Here is a 16,277-nt window from a genome sequence, read left to right as displayed (position 1 = left end):
GAGTCCACCGCATAGGAAACCATGGAACTGCGGGGTTTCTGGCCTTTCACAAAATGCCGGCAGAGCCCCCGCAGCATCAGAGACACTAGCAGCAGCATCGGAGACGCCCGCAGCACTGATAAGTTATATCGGCATTATCAGACGCACCCCCATTTTCCCCCCAAATTTGCCGAAAAATACGGCAACTTTTTGTACACATACATTTGTGTGTGTATATATATATATATATATATATATATATATATATATATATATATATATATATATATATATATAGTGTGTGTGTGTATGTATATATATATATATAATTATTTTATTGTTTACATATATATATGTATATATGTGTATATATATATATATATATATATATATATATATATACAGTGAAGGAAATGTTTATTTGATCCCTTGTTGATTTTGTAAGGTTACCCACTGACAAAGACAGGAACAAACTACAAAAAACATCTGACTGCTGTGCTTGCCTACAAGGGTTTTGCCACCAAGTATCAAGTCTTGTTTGCCAGAGGGATCAAATACTTATTTCTCACTGCAAAATGCATATACATTTATATAATTTATACAATGTGATTTTCTGGATTTTAGGTTTGATTTTCTATCTTTTAATGTTAAAATTAACCTACCCTTAAAATTATAGAGTGGTCATGTCTTTGTCAGCGGGCAAACTTACAAAATCAGCAAGGGATCAAATAATTATTTCCTTCACTGTATAAGATGAATATAGTACTAATGCTCTTAATATACTTTTCAGAGGGTGCTCATTAGCTAAAATAACCCAAACATAAATATAAATTTAACTGTCAGTAAATACTACTAAAATAAGCTATCAAAATCTGGTAGTGATCATTTATTTTGGAGTAATTGTTTGTTTATTTTTTCTTTTTTAGGTATGCGGTTGGGATTGCATACAAGTCTGCACCAAAGCACGAGTGGATAGGAAAGAATTCGGCCTCCTGGGTATTTTGTCGATGTAACAATAACTGGGCAGTGAGACATAACAGTAAAGAGATTCCGATTGAACCCTCTCCACATCTACGGCGTATTGGAATTCTGCTAGATTACGATAATGGTTCACTATCTTTTTATGATGCCTTGAACTCCATTCACCTTTACACTTTTGACATTGCTTTTGCACAGCCTGTGTGTCCCACCTTTACTGTTTGGAACAAATGTCTGACAATTTTAACAGGCCTTCCTATACCGGATCATCTGGACTGCTTGGAGCAGCTGGCATGACTTCTACAGCCATTCACCTGTGTGTGACCGTACCCTTTATTTGGTGCAATTTCACTCCAAAGTGAAAATTTGAAGAGTTTGCTTTCTTTGATTTGAATCCATTACAGGAATGTTTTATCAATTATTTATGGATAGACTTTTGATTAGTCTTTTTTTTTTTTTTTTTTTTTAGTTTTGCACATTGACTGACTTGTTGATTTAGCCGTCCTGCTTGCGGCGCTCATTAGGAATGGAATGTTCACTAATATTACCTGCAAACCTTCATGGACTTTTTCAGTTGCACATTATAATCAGACTTCTCTTTGTGCAGAAAGTTCCAAAGGTGTCTGCTATAAATTTGTTTTTGTATAGAAAAATATACATAGACGTTGGTTGGAATTGCCATTATTTCTTTAAATCAATGGGCACCAGCATTTTACAATATGTGTTATTATAAATAATGTTTTATACATTAGCAAACTATGAGTTTTGCACTCATTCTTGTAATGAAAATGAACTAGCCATTTGTTACTGGCCTTTTTGGGGAAAAAATACATTAAATATGTTTTAAATAGCACATGAACTACATGATACAAGTACAATACTGTAAAAATTACAAATTGAGCAGGAAATATTTAAAGGGTTACCCTGAAATGTAATGTAACCTTTTTATTTCTTAGGAGCTGTGGATTATAATTGACACAAGACTGAGTTTAATAATTTATAGCAATCATAGTAACACAGATAGAAATGTTAACCATGATCAAGTTGGGTTAGACAATGTCTCCCGTAGGGTACATATTTTGCAGGTTTATTGCAGGTAGAATTTATCTCAGAATATTCATTAACCATCAAGCTGGAGATCACTGGCTCTTTGGTAGCGGAATTGACAAATATTCTGGGACCTGTTAACGCTAAAACTCTCATCCGTTTCCTACAAAGAATGGATTTCAAGCACCAGAATGAGATGTGGAGCATTTCCAGAAGTTAGTCTGTTTACACCTGCCGAATGAAAACGCTAGATATTTGTTCACCAATCGGTGGTCATTGAATTACCTGTTTACAATGGTCTGTAATAGATAGTTCATTGTGCATAGGCTGCCATTGTTCTTGGTAGCATAGGCGCTGTTTACACAGGACAGTGTTCTGCCAAGAATTATGTTCCTTTGAAAAAAGCAAACGATCATTTAACCCAATGAACAAACATTCTTCTGGTGATCGACAGCCTGTTTAGACTGCAAGATTATTATGAAACTAGTGTTCCTGCGAAAATCAATAATTGTGCAGCATAAGTGGACATTAAGAACACCCATATGAAATTATTTCTGTATTTCTTATACTAGCTAAATTTCACAGCAAAGCTGAGGTTTCAATTGGTGGAGCCGCAAAGACTTAGTTGGGTCTGGACATGCCACGAGTTCATTAGGCACTCTTTCAAGTCAAGTGTGTATAATTAGTTCATAAGCAATTACAGTTAGCTTGCATGTATTACTTTAATATGATCTTCAGTACTAATCTGGTAAAACAAGAGTTTGAAATATTTTCCATAATTTTTTTTTCTGTTAAGGGAAAAAAGTCCATGAATAAAAGTAGTAAAATAGTATGAGCTGCAAATTAGTACATGACAGGAGGGATCGACCATTTTAGCATCCTCTATTTTAGTGGCCAAAGTACAAGTTCTGAGAATCCGATGGCCATTTTGCATAAAATGTTGAACACTGACGACGTTCAAATTCACCAAATCACTTGGATTTTACTGGGAAATACCAATTGCAGTTGTTTTATTCTCCTTGAATTCTCGTTGAAAGACCACAGAAGATAATAAAAGTATGACGTAGAAAAAAAACAAAATAATACTCATCTCACAGCTCACCTTCACTGCTCCCTGTTACCAGCTTACAGCCATGACTAGGACCAGGACATCCATGTGTATGTGGAGGGAAGGTCACGGTCATGATGACGCAACATCATCACACAAATGGACAAAGATGTCCCAGCCTAGACAGGGCTAGAATTTCTGGCCTTGAGTGCCCGTCCTAAGGTCACAGCACACGCTGTTGCATCACGACTTGCGCCACAATCTGCATGCACACGGACGTCCCGAGCCTCCTTTGAAAATACCCATGTGGGAATGGTAAGAAGAGGTGCTGAGGAATGTAACGGAGAGAGCATGGAGAGGCGGTAGCCAGAGAGTTGAACTGTGATGCATTAGTGGCTTGTTTTCATTTATTTTTTTAACGTTCTACTGGCCCTTTTACAGTTTAGCTAAATGGCCAAAATTTTGCTGAATTTGCAGAGTGAAATCCAAAAAAGAAAATCACCACTCAACAGGATACATAAATTTGTAAAATTTCAGTGTAATTAATTTCCACTCAAATAAATTTGCCTATCTTTAGTGTAATCTATTTTCAACATGCTAAATTCACATAATTTCCTGTTTGTACAAACGGAACCCTTTAAAGGAAAACTAGATCACATACATCGTTAATCAAATGTGTCTTATGCTGACCTTACGTGGCCAGTTTTTGTAAGTTTACTTAAATATTTATAGAAATCTGTAAATCGTTCATTTGGAAGCTTAATTTAAAATGGGTTAAATGTAAAACTCGTGTTAAAATGCTAGACAAATTTATAGTTTGTTTGTGTTTTTTTTTTTTTTTTAATGGAAAGATATTGGCTTAAAATATTTGTGCCTCAATTCTACGAAATCCATCTTGAGTGTCCATGGAAGAAGCAGTTGAATGCACTTTGTTAACAAAACAGTTTGAGGGTAAAGGGTAAGCCGCTGACTTTGAAAGTAGTGAGATGTACTTTTTTTCTACTAATCAAATACATCTTTTCGTCCATTGTTCTTATCCGTTACAGAATATATCCATGGTTTATATCATATTAATAACAAAAATTGACATTTCATAGTCTTTACACGTGTCTGTGACCATTTTAATCTAATTTATAGCAAGAAGCTTTTTCTTAATTACTTACATTTTACCAGTCTGATAAAAGGATCCCTCCAAGCATATTAGGGGTTATCAAGAATTACTCGATACTTGGAAAGTTTGCATTTCCCCTAGGTTTACTGAATGAGCACGTATGGTTGCAGCTGGAATATTTCTCTACGGGGAAGATGGAATCCTCATATCCCCGCTGTACTGCCAATAAAGACTTAGAATATAAATGGAATACTAATCACAAAGTGAAATATGTAACGTTTTGCTATGTTTTCTGGACAATTTTTACCAAAAAGAACAATAACTCAAGTTCTTCTAGGAGATGGAAAACGGAGATTTCCAAACAATTCCACAAGACTTCCCTGAGAGAATATATCTTTCAAGATACTTTTCTTTAACAGCAGTGTTCATATTCTCTAGGAATCCGGATGTCCATTTAGGATTATCTCAAACGTTGACTTTGTTTTGCATAATGCAATGTTGACTTTATCTATAAACTGTTTAGATTTGCAATTGTCTTTTACTATTTTGTATTTTACAGAAAACTTGTATATTAAATCAAAGTTTTATTTTAAAATCCATATTTTGCATTTGATTTTACTTTACGATCTTCCATGTGAAATGTGATCGGACTGAAGAGAGGTTAGTTTTTTTTTTTGCAGCTATTAAAGAACAATATTGAATGATTTTCATTAAAATATAAACCCACATGCTTCGTGTGTCAGTGACCTGAACATTTTTTGGGGATATCACAGTGAAGCTAGGGTCACACCAGCGTATTTTTTTCATCTGATGGAATAAAAAAAAAAAAAAGATATAAACTCTGGAGATCTGTGTCCGGCCCATAGATCTTAATAGCTCATTTAAATATTAAGAAAAATGTTAATATCTTTGAAATAAAATATTGGATTGCAGATATCAAGGTACCATTTTATTCACCTATGATCTACATGCCCATATAGATGGTTCCAGGAGGTTGTTCCTACTGACAGATTCCCTTTAGCCTCTTATTGACATTACGTACAGTTACTTCATATGCTGGCTCCCTGCCTTTGATACTAGCTCAGAAAATCCACCCACGGCTGTTAACGAGTTAAATGCTACTATCAATCTCTGGCAGCGGCATTTACCGCTCACCAGGCGAATGCTTCATTCCATGTGCTCATCGGTGCCTCTGTGATGCAATTGCCATGACAGCCAGGGGTCAGCTTAACACCCTGTGCCTGTCATGATGAACCTCCTATGAATGCTAGCTTCTGGCTGATGTTCATAGGAGACTATAATTTTTGCTATACATAAGTACTGTCGTATTGCTGTATATAGCACAAGCGAGAAGAGAACAGGCTCAAGTTCCCTAAGAAACAAACAAGTACAGTGAAAAGTAAAAAAAAAAAAAAAAAAAAAGTGTCTTTAAAAATGTAAAAAAAAAAAGTTCAAATCACCTCCCTTTTTGAGCTATAAAGAAAAAATAAAAGCAATATACAAACATTATGTGGTGTCATAACATTTGTAAAAGTTTGATCTATTAAAATATAGCATTGGTTCACCTGATCGGTAAGTAGCGCACTGAGAAACAAAATTAAACACAAGGATTACGGTTTCTCAGCCATCGCAACACTGCAAAAAAAATGCAACAAGAGGCAATCAAAACATTATATCTGCCCCAATATTGTATCAGTAAAAATGTCAGCTCAGAGCGCACAGCCCTATCAACTAAAAGTTGGAAATCTTACAGGTAGGAATGAGTGGACCCATGGATGTTCGGCTTCAACCGAACTTTAGTCTAATCTTCGATTCAGATACCAGAATTCTGTCCGAACTTGAACCCGAACCCAGTAAAGTCAATGGTGCTGTAAAATGGTCGTAGTAAGGTTTGTCAAGGGAAGCTGAGTGCCCCCACAGAATATCTCTCTCTCTTCGAACAGTACAGCAGACTTCTGGGAGAAGCCCATGTTTGGAATTCAGCATCGGGCACTAAGTGTCCGGTACGAACCCTGAACTTTACAGTTCGGGATCACTCATCTCCAGTTCTGGTTCTCCGAAAATGGCAACACAAGCACGTTTTTTTTTTTTTTTGGTACATATTTCCAAATTTATATTCGGCACTTAAATAAAAAGTATACATATGTGGTATTTCCTTAATCGTTATTGACCTGGAAAATTATATTGCCAGGTGATTGTTATGGTATAGTGAACATGGTACATAAAAATAAAAAAATTTGTGAAAATGTATTTTTTTTTCGCAATTCTTCCGCACTTGGAATTTTTTTTCATACTTTCTGGTATATCACATGATAAAATGAACAGTGTCAAAATAGCAAAGTGCTTATACAATCAACTTTACAATTTATTTGTTATTCAAGAATGGGTGGATTTCCTATCTTATCGTTACTGCCTGTTTTCTAGGTTACTGGCCACTGCTGCTGTCTATTAGCAGCTGTTAGATGCCGGCTATGTACCATAGTTGGCATCCACTGAACCCCATCCATTTGTGGCTCCCTGCACAGGATGTTTATTCACATCCTAATGTTGGAAGGGATTTATATGTTGACTGATGATTAATGTGATGAACGAAATAAGTTCTGTGTTAATTCAAACTGGTAAGTACCATATACGCACCATTAACCTAACATACTGCTAGGAAGTCTGAACCGTGAGAAATACAATGCTACTGATCTGGTCTGTGAGAAAATGTCCTGAATTTAATAGCAGAGCATAAAAGAATGGATTCTTTTCCCTTCCTGTAAAAAGCCAAACTATTATATTACAGTTTCATAAAAGCTGCAATCGGCAATTTCACGGTTATTTTATTGATCTGAGTTCTTTATAAAACTGAGGCTTTTCCATTGCTTAGTGCTTAAAATCATGATAAATAGTGTTACCTGGGAACATTACTATATGTTGTGTGTCATGATTTCCTCAAGAATTGATCTTGTGATGGATTTTTAGTTAAAAATTAGCTGAACATAATAATTGAACTTGTGAGTCTTCTAACCCTTTCAGGTTTCACACTGGAGGGGCTGATTTACTAAGCTACATGCTCCAGATAGCTTTTTCATGCTCTGCACCACTTTTGTTACGTTTTAAAATGTCACTGCCATTTTTATTTCATAAATCAATAGTGCACGTGAAAATAAGAAACTTTGTAATATGTCTGATCAGAGAAATCAAACTTCTAACAAATTAGATCACGTGAAGTAATAACCCCCCTCTACTCCTCCTTGGTCAGGCCTCATCTGGAATACTGCGTCCAGTTCTGGGCACCACATTTTAAAAAAAAGACATTCAAAAACTGGAGCAAGTTCAGAGAAGAGCTACAAGGATGGTCAGCAGACTGCAAAGTATGTATGTCCTATGAGGAACGATTAAAGAATATGTTTAGCTTGAAAAAAAGAAGGCTAAGAGGAGGCTTAATAGCTGTCTATAAATATCTGAAGGACTGTCACAGGGTAGAGGTATAATTATTATTCTCATTTGCATAAGGAAACGAGAAGCAATGGGATGAAACTGAATGGGAGAAGATACAGATTAGATATTAGAGAAATCTTTTTGACAGTGATTGTGATCAATGAGTGGAACAAGCTGACACGAGGTGATGAGTTCCCCTGCAATGGAAGTTTTCAAACAGAGACTGGAGAGACATCTGTCCGAGATGGTTTAGTGAATCCTGTTTTGGACCCCTGAGGTCCCTTCCAACTCTAACATTCTATGAACTAATTTTTTAATGTCAACCCAGCACTCCATTAAACCTTGTTTCCTCAGGGGAACACATCAATAAGAATGAAACCTTTTCACCACATATCAACATTTCACCCGGTCCTTTTGGGTTTTCTTAATTCTGTTTGACATAGAATTTGTGAGTGCATGGAGTACATTCACTTAGATTGCTAAATCATATAAACACCAGATGGAAAAGTAAACCTTATAAAGAGCAATGCTGGGCTTAACAAGCATACAGTATAATTGACATTACAAGTTACATATCTCTTCAGTTGTATGTGAACAAGGGCTGATGAAGTGGCAAAGTCGTTAGAACGTTCTAAGGTCCATAGAAACTTCTGTGAAAGTTGGAAAATTCTGTATTTTGTTTGAAAAGTTTGGCAGAGGCTGCAGGGAAGGGCAGTACAAGGGCTAACACTAACAGGAAAAGACGGAACATAAACGAACAGGGCACAGGAACAAAGTGTTAGCTTAATTCATTTTTCATACTTGCTAAGCAAGGTCACTACTTACGACTTTCTCATGGGGGAGAGCTGCATGTAATATTAACAGTTAATTTGTAAGTAACAGCATCGTTCTCATGAGTATATGCTGCAATGTTTCATAAGCTTAAAGGTGTATTAAATTATTCAGGACAGAAGGAAATACATTAAATAATATTCAAAGTACACTACAGCGTGTACAGTGTCAGAAACTGAAAAATTACACATGGCAAAAAAATTACATTAAGGGCTCATTCAGATGCCCAGTTTTCACATACAAGGGCTATCTGTGTTTTTCGTGTATAGAACTTGTACCAGTGATAGTCTATGGGACCATTCACATATCCATGATTTTTCGCGGACCAAGAGAATCGGATCAAAATCAGCAATGCAAGCCAATAGGTCTGTGAAAAAAATCAGTAACACACTCAGATGACATCACAAACTGTTAAAATGGAGAAGGTAGAGAAACTTTTTCTCCACATACGAGAAAAATGGATATTACTTGAACCACACTTTGGTCAAAGTCTAAGGAGAATAATGAGGATGCTTTTCTTGTATGTAGAAAATTCGGACCTATGAATGAACACTAGGAAATGCATTATTGTGCATCCAATATATAAAACAATAAACCCTACAAATGTAACACACACTACAGTAATAAATAGTTTATTAAAGTTAAAAATATACACAAATATTAAAAAACAGAAATATCAAACACCTAAGAAGACATGTAAGGGGTATGGATGAAAGTCCATATCAAAAAGTAAATGAATAGTAGATCAATTCATGAGATTATATATACTACCCACTACAATATATAATAAGTAAAGTGCCTGTGCATAAATGTAAATCTAAATGTCAGAAATGATTGAATATTCATCCCTTTGAGAAATGAGAAATTGGTCTGAGAAACGTGCGCTGGGGCCCGGACTTTGTGAATGTTTGTTAGGATAAATTGTCATTGATCTTGTTTCATATTATGTAGCAAATATGCAATCATGTCTGAGATTTAGGTTTACAGTTATGCACAGGCACTTAAATATTGTAGTGAGTGTAGTATATACAGCACTGGCAAAAATTAAGAGACCACTGCATAGTTTTATAAAAATCAGCTTCTCTACATGTCTGCCAGCCATTCCATTCCGGTGTCAGTTGAATTCCAACCAGAGTACACCTCATTCTACTGAATGTGCTTCTGATTAGGTGATCACCTGAACCAAATCTTATTGAACAAAGGAAAGTATAAAAACCCTGCTGTGGTGTTCACAATCCTCTTGCAATAGGGCAAGTTGGATGGCAAAATAAGTGCTAGTAATATCCCAAAAGTAAATGGAATGAAAAAATAACTTTTAACCATGCCAAAAGAGTTGAAAAGTCTTGAGTGAGGAAAAGAAGGGCTCAATTCTGGCTTTACTAGCAAAGGGATACAGTGAGCATCATATTGCCTCTATCCTTAAAATTTCTAAGATGGCAGTCCATTACAACAAATTCCAGCAACACATATTTGGGACAACAAAGCTACAGACCGGCAGAGGGCGAAAACATCTCTCCACTGACCGGGATGACCGTCATCTTATTCGAATGTCACTCAGCAACTGCAGGATGACATCAAGTGACCTACAAAAGGAAAGGCAAATGGCAGTTAGGGTGAAATGCATAGCAAGAACAGTTTGTAACAGGCTCCTAGAGGCAGAACTCAAGTCATGTAAAGCTAGAAAAAGCTTTTCATCAATGAGAAGCAAAGGAGAGCCAGGCTGAAGTTTGCCAAAGGCTGTAAGTATTGGACCATAGAGGGCTGGAGTAAGGTAATCTCTGATGAGTCTAATTTTCAGCTTTGCCCAACACCTGGTCATCTAATGCTTAGACCTGGAGAGGCATACAAGCCACAGTGTCTTGCACCCACTGTGAAATTTGGTGGAGGATCGGTGATGATCTGGGGATGCTTCTGCAAGGCTGGAATTGGGCAGGTAAATCTTTGAGAAGGAAGTATGAATCAAGCCGCATACAAGGTTATACTGGAAAAACAGTTGATTCTTTCTGCTCAAGCAATGTTCCCCAACTCTCGGGACTGTTTTTTCCAGCAGGACAATGCGCTATGTCACATAGCTAGGTCGATCAATGTGTTGATGAAGGACAACCACATCACATCCCTGTCACGGCCAGCCCAATCTCCAGACCTTAACCCATTTGAAAACCTCTGGAGTGTAATCAAAAGGAAGATGGGTAGTCACAAGCCATCAAACGAAGAACTGCGTAAATTTTTATACCAGGAATGGCATAAGGTCACCCAAAAGCAGTGTGAAAGACTGGTGGAAAGCATGCCAAGGCGCATGAAAGCTGTGATTAAAAATTGTGGTTATTCCACAAAATATTGATTTCTGAACTCTTCCTGAGTTAAAACGTTAGTATTGTTGTTTCTAAATGATTCTGAACTTGTTTTCTTAGGATTATTTGAGGTCTGCAAGCACTGCATTCTTTTATTTTCACCATTTCTAATTTTCTGAAAATAAATACAAAATTTAGTGCTTGGGATTCAAAGACATATTGTCAGTAGTTTATAGAATAAAAGAGCAATTTACATTTTACTCAAATGATACCTATAAACAGAAAAATCAGACAAACTGAAAATTTTGCAGTGGTCTTTTAGTTTTTGCCAGAGCTATATAATCTCATGAATTGATCTACTATTCATTTACTTTTTTATGTGGACTTTCACCCCATCCCTTACATATCTGCTTAAGTTTTTGAAATTTTCCTGATTTTTAACATTTATTTGTGTATAATTTTAACTTTAATAAATAACTAATTATATATTTTAGAACATCTGTAGGATTATATTATACACACATATTCATTAACTCCTTCGAGCTTTGCTGTATAGTTACCCCAAAGGTTGTGTCTGTCAAAGGTCGTGTTGCCTCAGAGTGCAAGCCAACATCTTACCTCACACAAGTGCCTTTAACCCCTCAGTAAGAGTCAGTGATAAGCGGTCATAGGGGAGCGCTTAGGAAGCAACCCAGGGGCAGACAAAAATGTCAGGTCTCCACCGCAGCTCCAGCTGAAAACCTCCAATGGAGGATAGGAGCAATGAGAAAATGGAAACGGTCTTAGGAGCACAAGAAAGAGACTCAGACAAGAGATGGGGTTAAACCACAACGCGTTTCGACGGAGGATCCGTCTTCATCAGGTGGAAGTTTATTAATGACATAGGGGATGGGGTATTTAAATGGGAGGCAGCCAATCACAACAGTCAAAACAGTCACATGTTATGATAGTCACATGTTACAACAAGATGACATCATATATTAGAAAAAAAAGGGAATTAAAACAACTTGCATAAAACGTGAGATAAAACAGCATGAGGTAAACAAGTTTTAAATGTATAAAATGTGCAAAAAGGAGCAATAAAATAATATAGATAAAAATGAATAAAATTATTAACAGGTTTGTAGACCAGTAAAAAGACCAATAAAAAAGCGAAAACCCATATTAATAATAAAAGCATGTAAACAATAGCATCTAGGTAAAACGCACTGATGCTAAAAAGGCAAATAAAGTTATCTGGTCACTTTATCTATAGTTAAATTCAGGCCTTCAGGGGCAAGTGTGCCAAGCTTGAATATCCAAAAGCTTTCTCTATTGATTAAACTGTTGAAGCGATCAGCCACGGTATCAGGTATGTGGTCAATAATCGTTAGTTTCAAAGTTTTTGGATTTTTTTGATGCACAGTTAAAAAATGTTTGGAAAGGCTGTGCAGGAGAAAGCCATTTCGGATATTCTGTCGATGCTTGTTCAATCTAGCATGCATCGTTTGTATGGTTCGACCTACGTACTGTAGGCCGCAACCACATTCAATCAAGTATACCACAAAAATAGATTGACAGTTAACATGAAAATTAATTTTATATGAGGTACCTGTAGTGTTGGATTTAAATTCATGTACCCCATTTAAAATGGAGGTGCAGCAAAGACATTTGGGGGCTCTACATGCATAGCAACCAGGGTTCAGAGAAATTGGGAGAGAGGATAGGGAGCCTGAACTCAAGGTGGTGTTGCTTGGTGCAACAAGGTTCCGTAACGTGCGGTTTCTGCGGAATACCGTTCTAGGTCGGGGGGAATATGCTTGGTCAAAACTGGGTCCCCTTTCAGGATGAACCAGTACTTGGTAAGGAGCTTCTTAATCAACCCATAGGATTGGTTGAAAGTGGTAACGAAACTCCATCTACCTAGCTCCGTACCAGAAGAACAAGCGGTTTTGTTACTCATAATCTTGCTTATACAGTCATTCTGTGTGAAAGTTTTGGCTCTCAGGAATGCATCCTGGACCAATTTTTTAGGGTACCCTTTCTGCTGAAACCGCTGTTTCAGAACTTTTGCCTCCTCAATGAAGTCAGTATCCTCTGTACAATTTTTTTGTATACGCTAATATTGCCCGTATGGAATATTCTGAATCCACTTGGGTAGATGACCACTGCTGAAACTAAGGTAGCTGTTCACATCTACTTCTTTAAAATGTGTGGTGGTGAAAAACCGTCCCAATTTATCAACATGTACCAACAGGGTCCAGGAATTGGATAGACGTAGTGGAGGTATTAGCTGTGAAGCAGAGGCCCCAGGCATTCAAATTTAGATTGCGGATGAATTCAAGTGCTTCCTCCTCTGTGCCAGTCCAGATGATGAACAGATCATAGATTGATGGAGTTTCATTACCACTTTCAACCGACCTAGAACGGTATTCCGCAGAAACCGCACGTTACGAAACCTTGTTGCACCAAGCAACACCACCTTGAGTTCAGGCTCCCTATCCTCTCTCCCAATTTCTCTAAACCCTGGTTGCTATGCATGTAGAGCCCCCAAATGTCTTTGCTGCACCTCCATTTTAAATGGGGTACATGAATTTAAATCCAACACTACAGGTACCTCATATAAAATTAATTTTCATGTTAACTGTCAATCTATTTTTGTGGTATACTTGATTGAATGTGGTTGTGGCCTACAGTACGTAGGTCGAACCATACAAACGATGCATGCTAGATTGAACAAGCATCGACAGAATATCCAAAGTGGCTTTCTCCTGCACAGCCTTTCCAAACATTTTTTAACTGTGCATCAAAAAATCTAAAAACTTTGAAACTAACAATTATTGACCACATACCTGATACTGTGGCTGATCGCTTCAACAGTTTAATCAATAGAGAAAGCTTTTGGATATTCAAGCTTGGCACACTTGCCCCTGAAGGCCTGAATTTAACTATAGATAAAGTGACCAGATAACTTTATTTGCCTTTTTAGCATCAGTGCGTTTTACCTAGATGCTATTGTTTACATGCTTTTATTATTAATATGGGTTCTCGCTTTTTTATTGGTCTTTTTACTGGTCTACTAACCTGTTAATAATTTTATTCATTTTTATCTATATTATTTTATTGCTCCTTTTTGCACATTTTATACATTTAAAACTTGTTTACCTCATGCTGTTTTATCTCACGTTTTATGTAAGTTGTTTTAATTCCCTTTTTTTTTTCTAATATATGATGTCATCTTGTTGTAACATGTGACTATCATAACATGTGACTGTTTTGACTGTTGTGATTGGCTGCCTCCCATTTAAATACCCCATGCCCTATGTCATTAATAAACTTCCACCTGATGAAGACGGATCCTCCGTCGAAACGCATTGTGGTTTAACCCCATCTCTTGTCTGAGTCTCTTTCCTGCGCTCCTAAGACCGTTTCCATTTTCTCAGTTAACCCCTCAGTGACAGCCAATTTTGTACTTAATGACCAAGCCAATTTTTGAAATTCTAATCACTGTCACTTTATGAGGTTATAGCTCTGAAATGCTTCACCGGGTCCCACTGATTCTGAGATTGATTTTTCGTGACATATTGTACTTCATGTTAGCGGTAAAATTTCTTCAATATGACTTGCATTTATTTATGAAAAAAGCTGAAATTTGGCTAAAATTTTGGAAATATTGCAATTTGAAACTTTGAATTTTTGTGCCCTTAAATCAGTCATATCACACAACATAGTTAATAAATAGCATTTCCTACATATCTACTTTACATCAGAACAATTTTGGAAACATAATTTTTTTTTTGTTAGGAAATTACAAGGGTTAAAAGTTGACCAGCAATTTCTCATTTTTCCAACAAAACTTGCAAAACCATTTTTTTAGGGACCACCTAAAATTGGAAGTGAGTTTGGGGGGTCAATATAACAGAAAATACACAAAAATGACACCATTCTAAAAACTGCACCCCTCAATGAGCTCAAAACCACATTCAGGAAGTTTATTAACCCTTCAAGTGCTTCACAAGAACTAAAGCAATGTGAAAGGAAAAAAATAACATTTTACCTTTCTCACATAAAATTTGCTTTAGACCCAAACTTTATTTTCACAAGGGTAACAAGACAAAATGGACCACAAAATTTGTTGTGCAATTTCTCCTAAGTACACCGATACCCCGTATGTGGGGGAAAGTCACTGTTTGGACTCATGGCAGGGCTCAGAAGTGAGGGAGCGCTGTTTGACTTTTTGAACCCAAAATTGGCTGGAATCAATCACGAGCGCCATGTTACATTTGGAGACCCCATGATGGACCTAAACCGTGGAAACCCCCCAATTCTAACTCCAACCCTAACACAGCCCTAACCCGAACCCCAACACAACCCTAACCCCAATCCTAACCCTGTCCCTAACCTTAGCTCTAACCCAAACTTTAACCCTATCCCCAAACCTGTGGCTCAGTGGTTAGCACTGCAGCCTTGCAGCACTGGGGTCCTACGTTCAAAACCCACCAAGGACAACATCTGCAAGGAGTTTGCATGCTCTCCCCGTGTTAAGGTACTGTCACACTTAGCGATGCACCAGCTATCCCGACAACGATATGACCCGGTAAGGATCGCTGGTGCATCGCTAAGTGGTCGCTAGTGAGCTGCCAAACAGGCAGATTTCACCAGTGACATAGCAGCGGTCACTACATACCTGTCAGACGAGGCGATGAAGACGTCCTCCCACCCGCGTCAACGCGTCGCTCGTCGCCACAGCAGGAAGCTGACGACGAGAAACTGCCCAGGCCATTCTCACGCGATCAGCGATAACCAGCGGGGGAGCCGGTTGGAGGTAAGTATCACACATAGCGATATCGCTGCTACGTCACAAAACCAGTGACGTTATAGCGATATTGCTAGCGATATCGCTTAGTGTGAAGGGCGCTTTAGCGTGGGTTTCCTCCGGGTACGCTGTCTACCTCCCACATTCCAAAGACATACTGATAAGGAATTTAGAATGTGAGCCCCATTGGGGACAGTGCCAATAATGTCTGTAAAGTGCTGTGGAATTAATGACGCTATATAAATGAGTAAAATAAATAAAATAAATAAGCCCTAACCCTAATGGAAAAATGGAAAGACATACTTTTTTTTATTATTATTTTTACCTAACTAAGGGGGTGATAAAGGGGGATTTGATTTACTTTTTTTTTTTTTTGATCACTGTGATAGGGTCTATCACAGTGATGAAAATGAACCAATAGGAAAAACTATTGTTGCCGGGTGCCGGCCGGCAGGTCTCGGTGGGCACACTGCGCATATGCCGGCCATTTTCTTCCCGGAAGAAGACACCAAGGGTCGAGGGACAGAGCCGGAGGGACCCGGGGAACACCGGAGGTACTGGGGGGCTTGGGGGACCCCATTTTTCCTCTGGTATGGTAGATCATATCCTAGGAGAGAGAAATAAAAGGGAAATCTGACTTTTTTTGCAGTGAATAATGGCAATTGGCGATAAGACTGGGGTCGGTACAAACAGACCCGAATCCTGTTCTCCGGGGTCTCAGCTACCCCCGATAGCCGAGACCCTGGAGATTTTCCGATGCTGGGGAGCGCT

At 37.7% G+C, this 16,277-nt stretch overlaps 1 protein-coding gene across 3 annotated transcripts in view; it reads left to right on the top strand.

The window, feature by feature from the left end:
• MID1 (midline 1) overlaps positions 1 to 4,762 on the top strand; it is a 408,210-nt gene extending 403,448 nt beyond the window's left edge. For all 3 annotated transcript variants that reach the window (XM_073566001.1, XM_073565999.1, XM_073566000.1), the window contains exon 10: positions 906 to 4,762. In XM_073566001.1, the coding sequence (XP_073422102.1) occupies positions 906 to 1,254 (349 nt within the window). In that variant the 3' untranslated portion in view covers positions 1,255 to 4,762. The remainder of the gene's footprint in view (positions 1 to 905) is intronic.
• Positions 4,763 to 16,277: the final 11,515 nt, after the last annotated feature.

The sequence above is a fragment of the Dendrobates tinctorius genome, unplaced genomic scaffold (assembly GCF_039654945.1).
Source record: "Dendrobates tinctorius isolate UK_male_01 unplaced genomic scaffold, ASM3965494v1 ptg000016l, whole genome shotgun sequence".
Classification (NCBI taxonomy): domain Eukaryota; kingdom Metazoa; phylum Chordata; class Amphibia; order Anura; family Dendrobatidae; genus Dendrobates; species Dendrobates tinctorius.
Note: the sequence above shows the minus strand (reverse complement) of the source record. Positions and strands in the feature narration are given on the sequence as shown.